Here is a 22319-nt window from a genome sequence, read left to right on the forward strand (position 1 = left end):
CTATATTTTCCCACTCTACTCTGTGGCAAAGTCTCTGCTGTATATTTGACAAAATGGCGAGTACTTTCTTTCAAGTTTTCCTCGGCGTACTCCTCTCCCCCCGGGCCCTGCAACAAGGTCTCCGCCGTGTGGCCGACGTGTGACCGGGCCCAAGATCAAACGAATGCTGATTTCTCCATTAAAAGTTCTCGCAACAAATTTTCTTCCTGGGTGTTTCTTAAGAGACCGGTGGATGGCTGAAGGAAACAGATTGGCGCTTCGTAGTGGGCTGTGTAGGCTGGAGACGATGGTTGTGGTGGGTTGTGGGGGTGGTGGTGGTGGGTTGTGGGGGGTGGTAGTGGGTTGTGGGGTTGGTGGTGGTGGCTTGTGGGGTGGTGGTGGTGGTGGTGGGGGTGGTGGTGGTGGGTTGTGGGGGTGGTGATATTGGCGGGTTGTGGGGGGTAGTATTGGGTTGTGGAGGTGGTGGTGATGGTAGTGGGTTGTGGGGGTAGTAGTTGGTTGTGGGGGTGGTGGTTGGTGGTAAGGTTGTTCTGGTGATGGGTTGTGGGAGTGGTGATGGTGGAGGGTTGTGGCAGTGGAAGTGGTGATGGGTTATGGAGGATGTTGGTGGCGGTGTAGGTAAGTTGTGTGTGTTGGTGAAGTCGGTTGGTGTATGAGGTGGTGATGGTAGTGGTGGGTACTTGCGTTGATTCTGGTGTTGACAAATAATAAATTGAAGATGAGTGCTGACTGACTGAAAGAAAGAAAGAAAGAAAGAGAGAAAGACAATCAACATCACACACATACAAACATCATTTCGACATTTGACAGATCAGGTTACCCAAAGAATAGTCGATGTCTCGCCCCACTTTTCCCGTGTCAACCTCCCACCCTCGCCTTCCTTATACAATAGGTGTAGGCACGATGATTGACACCTGCATCCGGCAACAGTAGAGGTGTGTTACCGCAGTGTGTGTGTGTGTGTGTGTGTGTGAGAGTACCTGTGGGTATGTATGTGAGTCAGGTGTGGTTTTAGTGCATTGGTGAGTGGAGGTGTACTTGAGGGTGTAAACACGAATTATGGTGTGCTTGTGGGTGTATAAAAATGAGGGTGGTGGCTTGTATAGGAGAGGGTCACAATAGGTGAATGGGCAGGTAGCTATATAATCAACACAGGTGTTCCAATGGCTAGACTCTATTGCCTAATAATGTCGAGTAGTTCGAAAACACCTGGCACCTAATATTCTCTCTCTCTCTCTCTCTCTCTCTCTCTCTCTCTCTCTCTCTCTCTCTCTCTCTCTCTCTCAAACAAACATACAAACACAAAATCTAACACAGAGATATACACATTTAGATCCTTATACAATACACCAGCATGAAAACATACAAATAATCACAGGCACTAGCAGGCAGACATACTTCCACACATACACGCACACACTAACTTAAATCAAATTCAAACTAAAAAAATACAAACACACACACACACACACACACACACACACACACACACACACACACACACACACACACACACACACACACACACACACACACACACACACACACACACACACACACACACACACACACCTGTGGCGTCCCCCAAGGCACCAAGATGGGACCACTCTGCTTCCTTATGCTTATCAATGATGCCCTAAGAGAAACCCCTGATCGCTGGAAATATGTCGACGACTCCACTATTGGGATCAACGTCAACAATTCTTCTCCCGACTATACCGCCCTTCATGATTTATTGAATAGCCTCCAAAACTAGGCCACCAACAACCACGTCACCATCAACCATACCAAGACCATGGTTATGCACATCAACCTCTCTTCCGACATTGTCCCACCCCCTTCCATTACTTTACGTCCCAACACACTCCAGGTTGTAGATTCCACGAAGCTCCTCGGCGTCACCATAGACAACAAACTAAATTGGAAACCACACGTCAGTGAAGTTGTCAAATCCTCCAGTTTCAGTCTCCACCTCCTCCGCCGACTCAAGTCCCTTTGAGTTCCTGCACCCGAGCTCCTCAGTGTTTACTCAACATTCATACTTCCCAAGCTCACCTATGCCTCCCCCACCTGGTCTTCCTCCCTAAATGCCACACAACGTAAACACCTAGAAAAAGTGCAAAAGAGGGCATGCAAGATTATTCTCTCCCCTTCCTACTCCACATATCAAGAAGTGCTCAACACACTCACCCTTTCGACTCTCACTGACCATCACCGCGACCTCATCTGCAAATTTGGTAAGAAGCTTTTGCACCATCCTCGACACCGGCTCCTACTACCACCTGAGATCCCTAGCCCGAGAATTGCTGTTCGACACCACAACAGCATCCAGCCCATACGTGCACGAACTGATCGCTATAAGAACAGCCCAGTCCCAACCATTGTAAAAATTTTCAATAACTTGTAATAAACCAGTGTATTCACTCCCAGTAAATCCTACTTCTTGCACTGTCACTATGTTGAAATGCCCTGTAGTTTGAGCTTTTCCCCATCTAGTTATTATATATCTTATTTGTATCACTTATGTTACTTGTATATTATTTGTAAATCGAAACCCATTCCCCAATTATGTAACTGTACATTTTCAGCCTTCTGGCTGCTATGCTCTTTCAATAAACCGTTAATTATTATTATTATTATTATTATTATTATTATTACACACACACGCACACACCTCCTACCACCGCACATGTGTACGCGCACCTGTGATGCAGAGAGGAACGGAGTCAAGGTGTTGGTCAGCTGGCAACTTGGTGCTCACTTGGGCACTGTCTCCACTCCCTGACAGACGGACCTACAAGACTGCACGGACTCTACACTACCTGATAGTACCTCCGTTCTCTCGATAAGTCCATCTCTCTCATTCTCTCTCTTCTCTCACTTTATCCCCTACAAAACTGCACTGTCAGATACCTCCAGACTGCAGTAACCATTCAACGCTCGCAATTCTGCAACAAAGCCCAATTTTTCGAGTAAGTTTATTCTTTGTTTTTTACATTATAAAGCTAAGTAAGGCTAAACGTCTTCAAGAAGGGAAAGTTCTTACTGTTTTAACTAATGATAAAGAGTAAGCTAAGAAGGATCACTTGAAAAATCCACCTCACAGGTGAGAAACATTGAAGGGTAGACTCGGTGAGAGGAACAAAGGCGAGGTTGTAGTGTAAATTATTTCTCAGGTCGATAATAAACACGAGATGAAGTTGTGTTTATCATTAGTCTAGTAAAGGATGATTCTTCCCTTCTGCACTAACAGACATTTTGCTTCTACCTATAGTGACGGATACAGTACTGAGCAATACGCCCACCAGCACTGGGACACTGAGAGACTCACTCGTGGGACCTATTTAAATTATTCGACAATGTTTCATCGACAAGAAAAAAATTGCTTTAAAAACTTTTGCGAATTTATCTGTTATCTGTACTCACCCCCACCGGAGTGTTGGTTGGCTCATGAGACACAGATCTCAGAGAAGGTGAGAAATAATATGAAGGAGTTGTTCAGGACGAGCGTAGGAAGCGACGAGAAAGGACAATGACAATAAGTGGAAATGTCAACACACATTTGCTTATATCCTAAACTTACATCCGCAGTGTTGACATGTAATCCACACTGATCCACAACTTCTCGTGTCGATTCACTGTTCGTATTAAACTTAGTTTTCAGGAATAGGTCTAATATTTTCCGTGGAGACTAAGATTTTTCGATAAATTTGGGGAAATTTTATGGGTGAGTTGACCTAAGAAGGGTCGAGACACATTCCCACAAGTTGAGACTACCAGAATTTGGCTGTGCAGAGGGTGAGGGAGGTGCGTGCCGGAACTCTGTGAGGAGGGGCCTTAGGTCATGGCTATAAATAAAGGAAGCACTGAGGCATGGCGGAACGTTGTAGCGTTGGATTATTTCTCCCGGTTGCCAGTTTCGTGTCGTTTGAGTTCTATAAAATGCTAGATGTTTTCACCAGCCATTCCCCTGCGGCTGCAGCTGTCATGTGTGTGGTGCCTGCATGTGCAGCTGTCACAAACTTCCCGGGACACACGTCAGATGATGTGTCTCCAACGTCGAGTTTCAGCAACTAGGTATTCTCTCAGCCTGCCGATCTGGCGACTTGCGGTTTCCTTTCTATTTTTCTCGCCCGAAACACCTGCTAATACTGTTCTGGGGCGCTGATTGACAGTAGAGCCTAAGGGAAGACAGAGGTATTCTATGAGGGACCAGAAACGAGTTGAAGGGAGGTAGAAGTGTGCTGGGGGGCGGTAAAGTGAACTAAGAGGACACAGAAGTGTAACGAAAGGAAACAGAAGTAATTGTGAAGGAGGGAAAGCAAAGGAAAGAGAAATAAAATCAGAAGGGTGCTGAGTAAAGGCAAAACCGTGCTGAGAAGAAATAAGGGTAAGATGGGGGCAGACTAAAGTGTACTAAGGGGAGGCAGCTCTACGACGGAAGCTAACACAACAATCATTCTCTCCTGGTAGAATCCCACTGCAACTTAAACACAAGTCCTGGCATCCGTCTTCAGGTAGTGGCTCATATAGGTATTAAAAGAAATAAAAGAGAAGGAAATGAAAGACGTGAAAAACATGAGAGAAGGAGGAATGTAATAAGAGAGGGGAACAGAAGAGGAAGCATGAATGGGATGGAAGAGAATAAGCGAGGGGGAATGGGAAGTGTTGAAGAGAAGTGAGGAGATTTTGGAGAAAGGAAAGGGAAACGGGGGTAAAAGGAGAGGAAGGGGTGGAGGGGAAGATAAAAAAATTATAAGTGGGAGGGAAGAGAGAGAAAATAGAGCAAGGATAGAGGGGTATGAGAGGGAGAGAAAAAAAGAAAGTAGAAAAGGATTGAAAGAGAAGAGGAAGGAAACATATGAAGACTAGAACTTAAGTTGACAGATGAATATTGAGACAGGATGAAGGAGAAGACGATCACAGGGGGAGGAGAAAAGAGAGAAGAGAATGGGGAAAATTGAAAAGAATGTAGAGTAAACGAAGGGAAAGAATGGAGGAATAAAATGAGAAGGCGTAAGGGGGATGAATACATCTCGGAATAAACACTGCGAAGAATTGTGAAAAAAAAATCGGTATAAAGGTTGATATACTACTCAGTCTTTGTTTGGAAGAATGGAAGAAGAAGAAGGAGGAGGATTATGAAGAACGAAAGAGAAGAAGACGGAGAAGGGTCGCTCTTGAGGTCAGGGAGGGAGGGAGGGAGGGAGGGAGGGAGGGGGGGAAGGGTATGACATGCCTCGCCTATATAGGTATGTGTTGGGGAAAACATACACGGTGATACAGATATCTAGGGAGGAAAACATTCTTCTTTTCTCCCCTGCCACTTGTGCAATAGACTAACCTTTAGAACTCTACACCTGTGTCTGTGTGTGTGTGTGTGTGTGTGAGACAGCATGTATAGGGCTTGTATATGTGTTTTTACAAGTACTGCGTTCATTTGGCCCTATTTAATGAACTCTATTTTCTTCTTTTATCTCTCTCCACCGCTGATCGTCATACATGGTTTAAAACGATATCGAATTACCTTAACAGTGTTAGTTTACTATGAGACCATCAGAATAGTTCACTTCCCTCACTCAATAATTAAAGGTGTTATGGCACCTTGATCACCTTGACCCAGGACCCAACTCTAAGTAAGTTATTGTACGGTGATACCTTGGACAGAGTCTATGATGAGGAGTATAGGATAACCACTTCCTCACTCTGAAAAGCAGTTCCTCTCAGTCAGTCAGGAATGGTGATCATTGGGGTAATAAATACAGTTAGAACAAATCCATGATGACACGAGCAGTCAGCATTATCGAGAGTTTTTCCCCGTAATAACTGCACTTGTGATGAGTAAAGGGAGGCCGTCCTACCGTCACAAGTTTACAGATAGACGAATGTTCGCCTGGCGTATGCTTACAGTGACGCTCTGTTATCGTAAAAGCAGACGATAAGTTTCACGTATAGACAGATATTGAGAGAGGGAATATCCAGCAGTCACCACTAAAGATATGTTGGATATTTTCTACTTCAATAATTAATCAGCCTTTAATGTTTACTGTCCTCAAGGTCACTGATGCACCAATATAGTAGTGCTGTTATTTGATGATGATGATGATGATGATGATGATGATGATGATGATGATGATGATGATGATGATGATGTATGAGAAAGTAGAGGCATATCATTATGTTCTCAGAAAAGGTACAATATTACTGTAAGAACTTATTGGTATGTTGTCAAGTACATGTATTTTATGATATATTTTACAAACACTGTGGATGTACTGTACATATATTCATTCTATTTAATAGGATGCAGGTGACATTAATTATCGCCCTCGCCTTCGTTTTGGCAGTCCCCGCCCTCACACAGGTAAGTCTTGACTGTTTACAAACACAAGTGTATGTGTGGCGCCTCACAGCACTACACATTCTAGACGCGTGTTCAAGTTGATGCTACAGAGATGTGGGAATATACTGTACCTCTGTGTTCAAGAGATGACATACTAAAGTTACCACATTCGTTTTTTTTATAATGTTTTTGTTCTCTTTCGTCTTCTTTTCTGTTCCTATCTCTTTCTTCCCTATTTCTTCTTCGTCTTCCTTTTCTTCTCCCCCATTTAAATCTTTCCTCTTCTTCTTGCCCTTCCTCCTCCTCGAGCAGGTGGTGGGAGGTAGTCAGAATGAGCAGGATCAACTAGACAATACCTCACAGTCTCCACAGAGTGTGAGTCAAGTTGCAGGTGCACTTAGCGACAACGACAATAATGCTACTGACGAGGATGATGATGACACGGAGACAAAAGGTGAAGAACAGCTCGAACAAGGCCGTGCTAAATTAAGTAAGTGAGACCACAACACACACGTCTGTTACTGTCGTGTCAACAAATCATCCTGGGTCGTGTGGTGTCGTTTTATGCCTCAAACTTCCCTCCTGTCACACTTAATAGGAATGACGGCAAATATCGATGGTTTTATATATTTATCTTGATTTTGAAACTTAGTCTGTATAGGGGGTAATCCTTAAGGTAATCCTAAGACAATCTATAAGTAAATAGCATCCTTGCTAACCTAACTAATCTAATCTTGAACCATCCTTGATATGCTTGACCTAACCACCTGATATTTTCAACCTACCCTCTGATATATGCAACTTAACCCTGATATATTTAACTTACCCTCTGATATATACAACCTTACCCTGATACATTTGATATAACCCTGATATACCCGATATACTCCCTGATATAACTTTACTTACCCACTGCTTTACCCCCGACAGGCTCCGCGTTGAAGTGTGGCTCTAAGTACAAGTTGAAGTATGGGGAATCTCTCTTATTGTTCTCTAATAATAATGGAGATCAGCAAAAATGCAAGGTCAAGGTTACGGTGAGTAGGAGAGAGAGTTCAACTAAACCCTAATATATTTAACTTATATTAAAACTAAGTACAACAGCCTGGTATATGTAAGGTGTTTCTCTCGCTTCAGGGACCCTCGGCCTCTGTGTTGGCTGTCCAGTGTCCCAATTTCGAACTGAATCCCGGTGGTTGTAATAAGGAGAAACTCGTCATCACTGAAGACGACAATGGGAAGACAATCAAGTAAGAATTCACTATCCCTCATTATTTCCGTCTTTGTTTCTCACTCTTCTCTTTTCATATCTTACACACTCTTATTTTTAGTTCCTTCTCTCCTTTCATATCCTCATGTTCGTCTTTTCTCTGTCTTTAACTCTCCCCCATTCTCTCTCTCTCTTTTTTAACTCTTGTCCATTTCCACTTTATCCTCTTTCTTCTTGATTTTTGTCCCGTTTTGACCCCAGATCGACAATTACACTCATCACTAGACAATTTCTATCACCTCCTCGTCATCTTCTCCCTTCCTCTCTTTCCCTTTCATCATCAACTCGCATCTCCATTTCAAGTCGTCATCCTCTTCCTCCTTACTTTCTTTCTTGCCTGTTCCTTCCTCCCTTGCCCCTCCCCCACCCCTCCTCTCTTTCTTCCTACTTCTTCTCTTGCTCCTTATCCTTGTCATTCCTCTTTTGTTTCCCTTCCTCCTCCCTAATCTCTCTTGTACCTCGTCCTCTTCCTCCTCCATCTTTAAACTCTCCCTCCTTTCTTATCCCTGCTTATCTTTCTCACTTTCCTCTCGCTTCAGGAGCAAATACTGTACAGCCAAGTGGACGAATAACTACGTGGCGAAAGGAAACGTTCTTCAGTTTCTTCACATGCGTAAGGCCCTCAAGGGGGACGAGTGCTCCGGGGGATACACGTGTGAAGTCTTTCCTATCGATGGTGAGACTAAAAGATAAGTAAAGGGAGAGATAAGGAGATGCCTAAGGAGGTAGAGACAGGGAGAGAGATAAAGCAAAGACAGGGAAGGAGGGAGAGAGAGGAAATCCAGAAAGAGGGGAGGGAGGAGAGAGAGGGAGAGAGACACAGGTCATCTATGAAGTCTATTCTGTTGATGGTGAGCCTGAAGAGTAAGGAGAATGGGCAGGAGGGGAGGAAAGAGCGAGAGTAATTGTCAAACTTACACTGGGGGTTAAACTTGTCATCCCGCTGTATAGTTTCACGGCAAAAATAATCGGGCCACGACCAAGGGTACGTCACCAACCCTTACAATAATAGCCATGACTCTAACAGTGACTCTAGTATCCAACTCTTCAGCTAACTGGTCAATTTGTTTATTGTTTTTCTCTTTCCTTTAATAGAGTCGAACCCGCCGAGTACTGATAATGGGACATCAGACACCAGACCTCTGTGTGGTAAGTCGTCGTCAGTGATAAGAGATCGAAGGAGAAAGTGCGTGTGCGTGTGTGTGTGTGTGTCCGGGATTATAAAAAAAAACATATAATTAATCTCATATTTCATAGTTCAAAACATCAAATATCCTGTCGAGTATCTTTCTCAATCATAACTACTGTCCCTTTACCAACACCACAACCACCCCCAACCAAACATACTTCCTCACCATCAACACTACCCACCGAACACCATCCACACACTACCAACATCCACATTACACCTCTTAACACCTTCAACATTCCCCCACCATCCACACTCCACTTCCACCATATACCTACGAGAAGCACCAACACCCAACCACACGCTTACACAACGTAACAACATCCACACTCTACCACAATCCACACAACACTCCACAAACACTACCGTCATCCACTTACATCCTCTGCAGCCATCCACACCCACGAGACACTGCACCATCACCCACTAACACAATCCACACTCTGTTCACCCCCCACCCCCAGTTCGGTTATAGAATGGAGTTCTTCTCACTTAACCACAATACCTTCCTGTATGTCGTCCCCTTCAGGATGATTAAAAAGCTTATTAATTTGATTTCTTCTTATAATCAATTTAATAAATTTTCCCTTAACTAAGAGCATAAACTGCTGTAATATCATCTTACTCTCTCACCTTGAATAATTTCGTCTCCAAAGACCTACTCTCCAAACAAACACTTCCTCTCCAAACACCACCTCACCACACACTTTCTCTTCAAATATCACCTCTTCAAACATTTAGTTAGTGCCCCAGCTTCCCTCACATTCACACATCTGTTCAGAATGACCCCCTAACACAACCTTGACTCAACCCAAAACTTAAACGTATTCCTCCCTTTGGTTAGCGAACTGTGGGATGTCGGACGTACAGGCGCCGAGAGTGATAGGTGGCCAGGAGGCGTCTGAAGGAGAGTACCCCTGGATGGTGTATCACAAGCAAGGGTGTGGTGGGACGCTCATTGCTCCTCAATGGATCGTCACCGCCGCCCACTGCTACTTCGGTCTGTAAGTTTGCGTCGAGACTAAGGAAGACTATTTATCATAAGTGAACATGCTAAGTTAAAACTAGTCTTGGCGTAATGTTGTTATCAATAAAAGTCCGAGTTTACAAAGATTATGTACAGTCACTCAAAAAACTATTTACACAAAATTGTGTTGAAAAAAAGACACAACAGACGGAGAATTTGGGCAACCCTACCGAGACAGCAGGAGTCGCAGTGTTCATTCTTAAATTCTTCAAACCATCCCCCAAGTAGAAATAGTTTTTTGAGTGAATCTATGTTAATTTTGCTCAGCAACTGAAGGTATTAGGAATGAGCCTTGATAAGGCAAACTAAAGTTTTGTTGAAATTTTTGACGTTAGTTCTGTCATTCAACATCATTCAATGAGTTTGAATGCTATCTTACATCTCCAATTACGAGGAAGCTTTAACATATTAACTTTTGATAATCAAATCCCTGGGAGGTCCAAAGGGGTGGTAGACGGGTCCCCTTCACCACCAGCCAGGCTGACGAGTTTCCCATCACTTTCGGTCGATTCATTCATCTGCAGGACGATTCCCCTACCCCACCCTACCCTAACCTAGCCTAACTTAACCCAACCTAATAACTTGACGGATAATCGTCTCGGTGGGGAAACGACCAGAAAATATCCGAAATGAACCCAATTGTACCTAATTGAAAGTCAATTTATTCATATTAAGGTCACAAACCCAGAATAACACAGTTTTAGGGTTGTGTAATTCCCAAAATATATCCACTACATTATTATCACCAATAATCAAGACCCTAAGGCTCATATACCTCAATATCTTGTTTTTTACCCAAGGATACAGATAAACTTTCGTCTGATGTACTTAACAAAAATTTTTGTTTGGGGGCGTAAAGAGGAACGTGCTGGCAAGATTCTAATTGTTTGTTGTGGTGTTCTATCGCCAGATCCGATCCCACCTCCTTCCCGTTGACCCTGGGCAAGACCGACCTATCAGACAATTCTCAAGACAGTTTAGTGCTCACTCCCAAGAAAGTCCACATCCACGAAAATTACAATAATAACAACTTCGTAAGTGTCCATGAGGAGGAGGCATATCGACCCTCTGTCACACGATGGATATAACGTGTAACAACTCCTGAGCCAAAGACCATGTGCATAAACGTTAATTATTTGATTACACATTCTCTACTTCTTCCTCCCCCTCTAAAACTACCACTATCCTCTACCTCCCTCTAAAACTACCACTATCCTCTACCTCCCTCTAAAACTATCACTATCCTCTACCTCCCCCTCTGACACTACCACTATCCTCTACCTCCCTCTAAAACTATCACTATCCTCTACCTCCCCCTCTGACACTACCACTATCCTCTACCTCCCTCTAAAACTACCACTATCCTCTAACACTACCACTATCCTCTACCTCCCTTGACCAAACTCTACCCTATCCTCTAAACCTACCACTATCCCTACCTCCCCTACCACCTCCTCTACCCTCTACCTCCCTGACCACTACCCTCACCTCCCTCTGACCTCTACCACTCTATCCCTCCCTCTAACACTACCACTATCCTCTACCTCCTCTGACACTACCACCATCTGACCTCTCACCTAACTCTACCTCTACCCCCTCCCCTCCTCTAACTACCTCTACCTCCTCTCCTATCCCTCTACCTCCCCCCGACACTACACTATCCCCTACTACCCTCTACCTACACCACTATCCTCTACCTCCCCTGACACTACCACTATCCCCTACCTCCCTCCCACTACCACTATCCCCACCTCCCTCTGACCTCACTCACTATCCCTCTACCCCTCGGACACTACCACTATCCTCTACCTCCCCCTGACACTACCACTATCCCTCACCTCCTCTACTCATCCCCAGACACTACCACTATCCCCACCTCCCCGGACACTACCACTATCTCTGACACCACCCACCCCCGACCACTCCCCACCTCCCTCTGATCCTCCCCACCTGCACTATCCTCTACCTCCCCCACTACCACTATCCCTACCTCCCCGGACACTACCACTCCACCCACTACCCATCCTCTCCCCCGGCTACCACTACCACCCCCCGACACTACCACCTACCTCCCCGGACATTCTCTACTAACGCCACTACCACCATCTACCCTCTGCCACTGCCTAAGCGCTTTACCACCATCAATCCTCTCCAATCTCCCATTAACACCATCCATTTTTACCATCATTTACAGTATATTCTGCCACCATCCACTTTCTGCCACCATCCACTTTCTGCCACCATCCACTTTCTACTCACCCACTTCCTTTTATCATCCACTTTCTGCCTCCACCTAATAGCACTACCAACACACACTAGCATCACCTACACTTACCTCTCACACATCCGCACTATCAACCATCCACACACACTCTACACCCTCTCACATTTATTCTTGGAACCTCACAGAAGAACGACATCGCACTGGTGGAGCTAAATGAACCGGTGCAGTTCTCGTCGACCATCCAGCCAATGTGTTTGGCATTGAACAAAAACATCAAAAGAGGAGGCAAGGTAGTCGCCACAGGTTGGGGTACTACCAAGGCAGGTGAGACATTTACTGCACAGGTGAGACGTTTATTGCACAGGTGAGACATTTACTGCACAGGTGAGACGTTTACTGCACAGGTGAGACATTTACTGCACAGGTGAGACATTTACTGCACAGGTGAGACATTTATTGCACAGGTGAGACATTTACTGCACAGGTGAGACGTTTACTGCACAGGTGAGACATTTACTGCACAGGTGAGACATTTACTGCACAGGTGAGACGTTTATTGCACAGGTGAGACATTTACTGCACAGGTGAGACGTTTATTGCACAGGTGAGACATTTACTGCACAGGTGAGACGTTTATTGCACAGGTGAGACATTTACTGCACAGGTGAGACGTTTATTGCACAGGTGAGTCATTTACTGCACAGGTTAAATTCGATTACTATTAATTTCCTATGTTCAGATTAAGTTAGACCACATTCTGTTATTTGTTAAAATTCACACAATAAAACCCCACAGAGCACAACACTTGGTAAATTTATACATGACATATGGTAACTATTCTCACTACACAGTCTGTTTACACCCTCCACTCGCACTCATTGGTCACTACTGAAGCTAATTTATCTCTATGAAAATATAGCAGGAGAATTTTTAAATTATCGCAATGTATGACAAAAAAAATTTCTCTCTCTCTCTCTCTCTCTCTCTCTCTCTCTCTCTCTCTATTTTCAGGTACGAACAAGTATTCAGACATACTGCTGGAGGTGTCTCTAGACCTACTTAGTGACTCTAAATGTCAAAACTTAGGCAACGCTGACCCCAGTATCTTCATCTGCGCCCTCACTCAAGACAAGGATACCTGTCAGGTAAGGGGTCATCACCCAGGTCACTCTCACATATCCCAGATCAAGTGAGAAGTTAAATCGGCAACTGAATAAGAGGGATATCAGGTCACAGGTGGGACCAGGTAAACTTGGTTGACCTCCATCTCACATTAACACCAATGGATGGTTTGTGTCAATTGATTACGTGGAGGGTATTATAGTCAATTGTTTGATAACAGAGATTCTGTTTATAACATTACTTCAACCTCGGTAATGGCCCAGTCAGTGTCGTAAGTACCTACAGGTCACGTAAGTCCATTAAGAGTTCCAGTCTAATGGTAAAGAGGACTCGGCAGTAATAAGTGGTAGTGTACGGTATGATGGTGGTAGTGTACAGTATGATGGTGGTAGTGTACAGTATGATGGTGGTAGTGTACAGTATGATGGTGGTAGTGTACAGTATGATGGTGGTAGTGTACAGTATGATGGTGGTAGTGTACTGTATGATGGTAGTAGTGTACAGTATGATGGTGGTAGTGTACTGTATGATGGTAGTAGTGTACAGTATGATGGTGGTAGTGTACGGTAATGGTAGAAGCTCAGGGAAATGTGTATGTGGTAGAAATGGTAGAGCAGCAGTAATGTAAGCGCTGGCCTTCTCGTAGTTGTGGAGCTAAAATACATTGCATGAAACCTATGGCAGTGTGGTTGTGTGGTAGTGTGGTAGAGTGGTTGTGTGGTAGTGTAGTAGTGTGGTGGTTTTGGTAGTGTGGTAGTGTAGTTGTGTGGTAGGTGTGTTTGTACTACCAAGAAAGTAACATGAGGTGGCCCTATTGGTTATGGCTGTGTGGGGCAGTTTGGTATATGTAGTGTAGTATAATATCATACATTGGCAGGTTTATAACGTGGTGTATGTGTAGTAAAAGTATTATAATGTGAGAGGTATGTAGTGGTAATACTATACTCTAACGGGATAATGATATTGCATAATCTGTTCGGAAATATGTTACGAGATAAGAGTAGGTACCAGATAGCATTAATTATACTCTGTTAGGATGACGTTATGATATGTGTGTGTGTGTAAATAACTGTTCTATGTGTACGTTTAATAGTAATGATATCCCACTTGAGTAATAATATCCTAATTTTGTTTATAATATTAACAATAATCTACCTATATTAACTAATAATAATGTCCTCAGGGAGACAGCGGTGGGCCTCTGATCGCGGAGGTGGGTGAGGGACAATGGGCACTGGTAGGTATCGTCAGCCACGGGGAGGGTTGTGCTGAGGTGAATAAGCCAGGAGTCTACACCCGCGTGCCGGCTTACACCTCCTGGATCACCTCCAAGATTGGCTCCGTCGACTGTTAGAGAGTCTTTGGTGTTCCTCCTTAAGGCCAGCAGCTGAGTTACATACGGCTCCTTCATCTTCAGAGGACTAAGTGAACATCATTTAGTTCTGTTATTATCTAAGGACCAAATTAATACCACCTGCTGTTGGGAGTTTATTTACCACCCAATTGCCGTCTTGTAACGATCGACTTCGCTACCTTCTGAAAATCAACTTGATTAAGACAACCTGAATCACCCAATTTAACACCACTTGACTTTCTTACACCTTTTGCGTCACATCTTAACACCACCTGAGTTCTACACCCTGTGAGAACCAGCCAAATGCCATCTGTCTTCAACACCTGTCGAAAATCCACTTATGGTGTTGGGTAGTGGTGATGGTGATAATGGTCCTGGCATAAGTGTGACCTTAATAAAACAATATTCATAATACTTTATAAACCACAATTGTATGATATATTTATTGTATGATCAAATCAATAACCATGTAACTTTTTTGCAAATAAACAGAATAATATTTATAAGATTAAAAGTGGTCAGTCTAGATATGTACACGAATATCTATTCTTAGTTTGTTCTCCATCTTACTAGTAAAAGATGTTGCTAGATTGTGTCTATATTTGAAATGTATTGAATAAAATTACTGAATCTTTATTTTTCCCTTCAGTTACCCCAAATAAAAACATGTTTATTTATCAATGTTTATATTTGTCAAGGACCTAACCGCACCCGATAGTGGCCTCATTTATTACTTTCTATTTATTAATTAAAAAATAAAGTAAGTTTACAACACGGATATAATATCATATTAAAAACAAATGAGTTGTTTTTAATATCTTAATTATCCTGCTTTTGTTTTAAGGTAATAGACTCTTTCCCGGAGGCGGCTCTGTATCCTAAGGTTACAAACGCCTCGCTGAACACTGGACAAACACTCACCTCAGACGCGCGGGGTCATTTGAATAAAATTTGCATATTTAAGCACGTAAAGCTGTTGAATAATTACTGGGAGCCTAAGTAGGAAGGAGAGGAAAACTGTCACCTTAATTCTTGTGCAAGAACGGGAGAGACTTTCGTATTTTTATTTTCTTATTGTTTGAGTCTGGGGTCATTGTGAGAGAGAGGAAATAAGCAATGAATTTCAAAGAAAATGTGGAGACAGACATGATTCAAGAATGTCGGGTACTGAAGAACAAAAATAAGAGGTGGTGGAGAGTAAATGGTCCTTGTGTGCTCCATCCCTCAAGTTAAAAAAATAATAATAATTATCAAGATATTAACTATGATTATTAATGAAGGAATGAGGGCGAACTCCCTCCTCCTTAATAATTGATCTACCGTTTTCTTTAAGTCTCCCTGAACACAAATTTCGTTAGTAAGTTGGCAGTGAGTAAGAGTTATGACGGCAAGGTAGAATAAAACCATTAATTATTATCTTGATGAATGTTGTGCCAAGTTTGGGAAATAATACATACATTCAGGTATTGGTGAGAGGGAAGGAAGGAAGTGTTGTCGGAGAAGGGAAAGGGAAAGATGGAGGGATAGGTAGAATAAGGGAGGAGGAAGCAGGGGAAAGAGGTAGGGAGGGAGGGAGGGGTAGAGTGAGGAAGGATAGGGGGAGAGAAGATTGGAGGAGGTGTAAGATAGGTAACCCCACCAGAAATAAGATATAAGAAAAAAATAAATCGATAAATAAAAAAAATCAATAAAAAAAGGGAAACAGATAATCCCGGCAGACAAATTGATTCCGGCAAAATCATAAAGTCGACACAATCCCACCAGATCAGGTTTTTGCTCGACGCTCTGTTAGGGCCGGAGGGTCTGTTGTTACTGCCTTTACCAGTCCTGTTGTATGTTGTTTTCGCTAGACTTTTTAACTTCTGAAATATACACGGAGTTTCCCTATATCAACTACCGTCAAGCTTTAGAAATCAAACTCGCATTAAAAAGGCAGAAAGTAACATGAAAATAGAACATAGTGAATGTTCCGCTGTGTTGTTCTCACAAGAGAAAAAGGGTGTTTTTTTGTTTTTGTTTTTATTAAAGTTTGATTTCTTGAAGCTGAAAATCATACTGTTGTGACTTTATAAAATGAACATTAAATAAAACACATACACTACTACTTTGCTGTCACTCGGAATCGAGTATGACGATCATCCAGCTATGATACAATATGAGTTATTAGGGATGTCACCTAGGTTGGTGAATTTTGAGGGGACTAAAGAGGCCGATAGGGGACCCGCAGCGTCGTTCACATTCGTTGCACATGTGGAGGGCTGCATCTAGTGCGGGAGGGGCGGTGGCAGCGTCTTTCCGGCATTGGCGCTTGTCTGCCTCGGTTTGCAGTCTGGCTAACTCGAAAGTATTGACACCTTCTCGTGTGGTGCTCCTCCAAGCGTTACGATGTGGAGTAATCGACTCCCAGGTGAGGGGGTCGATTTAGCACTTTTTCAGGTTTGTCTTAAGACTATCCTTATACCTTTTCAATGCCAGCCGGCGTTACGTTTACTATTCGTTAGGTGACTGTAAAGTAGCTGCTTTGGCAGTCTACTGTCGTCCGTGCAGGTAACATGGCCAGTCCAGCGTAGTTGTTCATGGATAATGGTAGCCTCGATGCTCCTACAGTTGGTGTCAGCAAGAATACTGGCATTTGTTCTCTTCTCTTCCCAGCAAACTCGGAGGATGGAACTTACACTACGTTGGTGAAAGTTTTCAAGTGCTTTGAGGTGCTTCCTGTATGTGACCCATGTCTCACAGCGATATCCCATGGTAGTTGCCACAGTCTCACCAGTCTACTTTGTTCTTATAAATATTGACAATGAAAGCGTCTTTAAGAGCTTGGGGAATCTCCTCCTTTTCCCATATATTCTCCAGGAGAGAGTGGAGACAGCTGGTAAGCAGCGGTCCTCCTGCTTTATACACCTCGGCTGGGTTTTCATCAGTCCCTGAGGCTTTGTTATTTTTCATCTGTTTGGTGGCAGTAACTACCTCATCCAGGGATGGAGGATAGCTGAGGTGGGTCAGCTCTGGATGCTGAGACCTGCTGGGTAGTCAGGACATCAACATCGGTGTTTCGGTTGAGCAATGAATGGTGGTGCTATTTGTAGCGCTGAAGGAGGACTTCATCGTCTATAATTATGAATTTACTGTCAGATGAGCGGAGGGGGGCTGCGCCAAGAGTGGTTTGGCCCATAAAATGTTTTAATTTAATTAAAAAATTCGAGCATCTTGTGCTGATCTGCATGTTTTTGTATTTCACATGCTTTATTTTTAAGCCAGTCATTCTTTAGAATGCGAAGTTCACGCTGGGCTGCCACTTTCTTCTTGCCAAAGGTATCAGCTTTGGTCCGATGGTGAAGAAGCTGTGTACTGGCAGGGGAAGACTTATGCAAGTTGCTTCCCTGTTCGCCACGAGGGCTAGCCAGCGGCGGCAGCTGAAAGCGAGAGGGAGCAAGCAGTACTTGCACCTTAATACTAACATAGTGATGCCACACCAGACGCATTTCACCACCTTGTGTGCGACACACACACACACACAGAACAAAATATCAATGCCACGGAATCATTTCGAATCGAATTTTTACGTTCTAATGTTCTTTCAGGTAAAGAAACTATGAGCAGAAATCCGTCTCAAAGCTACATATTCGACCAAACAAGGATTATAAAGAACCAGTCATATCTACGTTAGTGTGGATCCAAGTGTAACCCTGGTATAGTATATAATGAAACGATCCTGAAAAAACTCCCTAATGTAGAAAAATAATATCAGTCAGGAGAGGACTTATGACCTGCTAACGCAGCCAGAAATAGAAAAGAGGGCAGAACCAAGGGTATTCAGATTGTTAGTGGTGGTAGTGGTGGTAGTGGTGACCCTGGCACACCACAAACACCCCCAGGACACAATTACGGTGACGGAGGTGCTGAAGTGCCGCCCCCGACGACTATCCCGGGCAGTTCTCTCCTCTCCAGCACCACCACCTCAACCCCAACACACATACACACACGCACATATTGCCACTCTGACCTTGACTGAACTAGGATGGGACTTTTCTTTTACTCTAATTACAAATGTGATAGAAACCTCTAAGAGAACATCGCATAATGGTTGATTAATTCCTAAATATTGTCATGATACCTTAATAATTTGTGTATTTTCTTTACCCACGATAGAGAGTCTCGTTTCAATCAATTCATCAACATAATTTAGGTAGATTATATCCCATGTTAACAATATTTACAGGAGAGTTACGTAAGACTCGGCTTGTGGAAATTGAATCTTAGGAGAAAATCCGTTGGTAAGTTATTGGTCTGTCAACTTTATCGTCTTACTGTTTCTATGACGTAACATTATCCACTTCACACCCCAGAGGATAACGTTACGATACTATAACTTTTACAATCTTGAAGGATAACTATTTTGACCTGTCGTAAATGTCTGGGAGTATCTGACATGAGTATCTGGATGTAACTGTCACATGTGTCTGGGTATAACTCATAAAAGTCCGAGTGTAACTGTCATGAGTATCTGGGTGTAAGTATCGTAAGCATCTGGGTATAAGTTGTCTTACTTGTCATATGTTTCTTGGACTGTCATGAATATCTGGGCATAACTATTCTATGAGCCATGAGTATCAAGATGGTAAACCTCTCTGAATGTGTGAGGAGTCAAGCTGTCGTGTCATATATCACGAAGTCTCTGGCATTATGGTGTGAGTGACTTCGCCGCCTCCTCCTAAACCGAGCAACTAGATCCACAATAATAAGGAAAGAAACACAAGCGAGGGAAAATGTGAAGCTCTGTGAAACAATTTTGAGGAAGTTCTAAGCTGTGTTGTGTTGTGACTCAGAATACTTATGGGGGAAGGAGGAGGAGGTGGGAGTGTCAGTGTCGTTGTATTCAAGAGGACCACTGAAAATTGCCTTGTTCCCGAGAGATGGTTAAATATTAAAGTTTCAGAAGGAGAAAAAAGTATTAAACACAACAAAGTTTGTCGTTATCCCCAGTGAGTGATGGAGGTGGAATTAGTAGTTGACAATGTAAGTTGATGCTTATGAAAGTCTCGAGAGAGACTGATGGTGGAGTCATATTTTTTAATGAAGATTGATGCTGTATTTTATGTGAGTTTCTACGGCCCTTCTTTACTGAAAGAGTGTTAGTAATGCATAAAATAAGAAAGAGAGAATAAGGGTAAGAACATAATCCTGCGATATACCAGCTGTAAGAGGAAAATAACCAGGGGAGGGGAGGGGAGGGGGAGGTGATCAATCTAAGGTACACAGATAAAAAAGCTGAGCCAGAGTGAAGACGATTTAGGTGGAAGTAGTAGTGATGTTATAAAAGATGTGATGTGCTGTAGCTTGTGCTGTACTACCGTAGGGATGTGTTGTGCTGTGCTGCACTACGGTAGGAATGTGTTGTGCTGCGTTGTACTGCGGTAGGGATGTGTTGTGCTGTGCTGCACTACGGAAGATTGTGTTGTGCTGTGTGTACTGCGGTAGGGATGTGTTAACCGTGTCTTACTACGGCCCGGGATGTGTTGTTGTGATGTGGTGTATATTAGCCCGGGCTGTGCTGTATTATAGCTCGGGCTATGTTCTCGTTAGTCCGGGCTGTGTTGTCTTTGGTCCAAACTACGTTGTTTGTGGCCGCTCCTCCCGCTGGCCAACTGCAGACTAATGTCCGCGGCTCCCCGTCCAAGCACCCGCCCGGCCATCAACACATCCCTCACGCGCGCGCACAAACACAAACACACAGGGTACACAAACACGTACAATAAAAAAATAGCTTCGTGCACTTTCATTGATCTTCCTCTCTCCCACAATCGTCACTTTTCTAAACATTCACTCATCTCTCCGTAATATACCTCACGCACTCTACAAACTCTCCTGGGGACCAACACGTCTTCCTCCCTTTATACCTAATAGCCTAATAGGTTGTCGAATCGTGTTCTCCTTGGCTATGGGCACGTGTGTGTGTGTGTGTGTGTGTGTGTGTGTGTGTGTGTGTGTGTGTAGGAGATAGATGAATAAAGAGAGAGAGACAGAGAGAGAGAGAGAGAGAGAGAGAGAGAGAGAGAGAGAGAGAGAGAGAGAGGAGAGAGAGAGAGAGAGAGAGAGAGAGAGAGAGAGAGAGAGAGAGAGAGAGAGAGAGAGAGAGAGAGAGAGAGAGAGAGATGCTATGTTGTTGTGGGTTTTGGTAAAGTCATTTTCCTCCAGGATTCAAAGCTCGAACGATACTATTTTTTAAGCTTATGTCTGTACCGAAAACGCTCCTTGAATCATAGACAATCTGTTAACATCACTTGTACGTCACACAGCATCGAGCCACCTGTGAACACATGTCATAATTCCCTCTTATATTATATCTTATATACACACGATATAGACCATACTGCAAACGAATATATATACAGAGCGTGTAATTAACTACACATCTCCCCGAAACTGAAGAATAATTCCACATTATTCGTTTTAAATTCCAGTGAAAGTTGGTAATTCGATTAATTGCATAATTGATGTAAATCATTATCAACATCAGATGCATTTATATCAAGGCGTGAAATATTCGGCTATAAATTTATTATTCAGAATTAGTCAAATGACATTACATAACTGTATTTCCAAAATTAGTCTCACGTGTGTAGTCAGTTAGTCACATTGTGTGCTGGACCATTGGACCAAAGATATACAGCAGAGAAAAAGAGACAGAGACAGGCAGACAGACAGACAGACAGACAGACAGACAGACAGACAGAGACAGACAAACACGCACACCTAAATAGAGAAACAAGGAGGAACAATTGACAGAGAAAAAGATGGAAAGAGAGACAGAGAGAAAAGTAGAAGAAAAAAGAAAAACAAAAGTATAAACAGACAGACAGAGGGAGACGGGAAAATTAACATAAACCAGACAGACAGGAAGATAGACAGACAACGTGAAACGAAAAGAAAAACTAAATTATTGACAGGTAATTTACAGGTAGATATATCCGTTACAAAACTTAAAAAACTCATATCACCCCAAAAAGTGAAGAAAAAAAGACCGTACAAAGTAAATGGAATAGGACTTGCGAGTTCTCATTAAGGTAAGAGGGAGGGACCCGTGACCTGGGAGGAAGCAGAGGGGCAGAAAACACTCTCCCGGGTCGTTTGACACCAATTTCGCTCTAAAATTCACCTTAACAGCAGCTATTGGTCTTAACCGTCACCATCAGCTAAAAAATTGGAGTTTAATGGCACAATTAAGCTGATTTACAAAGTTGGGGAGAAGGAGAAGGAAGATGAAGAAGATGAAGAGGAAGAAGAGGAGGAGGGAGAAGAAGAAGAAGGAAGGACTGTAGTATACTTCAGTTGTTCCTGCCCTCAGAGATGCTTTTACTCGTATTATTCTCTTCCTCTGTGTTGTGGTGAGTTGGGTCGGCCAGGCTCACCCTTCCTCCCTCTTATTGTTTTTATTATTATTATTATTATTATTATTATTATTATTATCATTATTATTATTAGAAAACCCCGGAATGAAAATACAAGCCTTTAATAAAAAAAATGGCTCACGCAACAAAAAAAAATCATAAATGCTAAAATTTCAATTAAAAGATGGCAGAAACCTATTGCCTCTGGGTTTTTTCAAGACTCGGATGACAAGAAAAATCGATGGCATTACGCACTACGGCAACAGACTGACTGAAGGACACCACCAGGGACTTAAATCGAGTCTTTTGTAATCTTGATGGACGATGAGGATCAGAGAGAAACAGTAGAAATGGGTGTTGAAGTTTCATAGGAATCTTATAAAGTAAACATAAAGTACC

At 43.1% G+C, this 22319-nt stretch overlaps 1 protein-coding gene across 1 annotated transcript; it reads left to right on the top strand.

The window, feature by feature from the left end:
• Nucleotides 1-2759: 2759 nt before the first annotated feature.
• On the top strand, nucleotides 2760-15165 carry LOC121865430 (serine protease 33-like). Its single transcript, XM_042364828.1, has 12 exons — nucleotides 2760-2972; nucleotides 6304-6364; nucleotides 6656-6833; nucleotides 7274-7380; nucleotides 7481-7593; nucleotides 8153-8289; nucleotides 8709-8762; nucleotides 9647-9806; nucleotides 10740-10863; nucleotides 12239-12377; nucleotides 13065-13198; nucleotides 14359-15165. The coding sequence occupies exons 2-12, from the start codon at nucleotides 6305-6307 to the stop codon at nucleotides 14527-14529; spliced, it is 1377 nt and encodes a 458-aa protein (XP_042220762.1). The 5' UTR covers nucleotides 2760-2972; nucleotide 6304; the 3' UTR covers nucleotides 14530-15165.
• The last annotated feature ends 7154 nt before the right edge of the window (nucleotides 15166-22319 follow it).

The sequence above is a fragment of the Homarus americanus genome, unplaced genomic scaffold, assembly GCF_018991925.1.
Source record: "Homarus americanus isolate GMGI-L3 unplaced genomic scaffold, GMGI_Hamer_2.0 scaffold56388, whole genome shotgun sequence".
Classification (NCBI taxonomy): Eukaryota; Metazoa; Arthropoda; class Malacostraca; order Decapoda; family Nephropidae; genus Homarus; species Homarus americanus.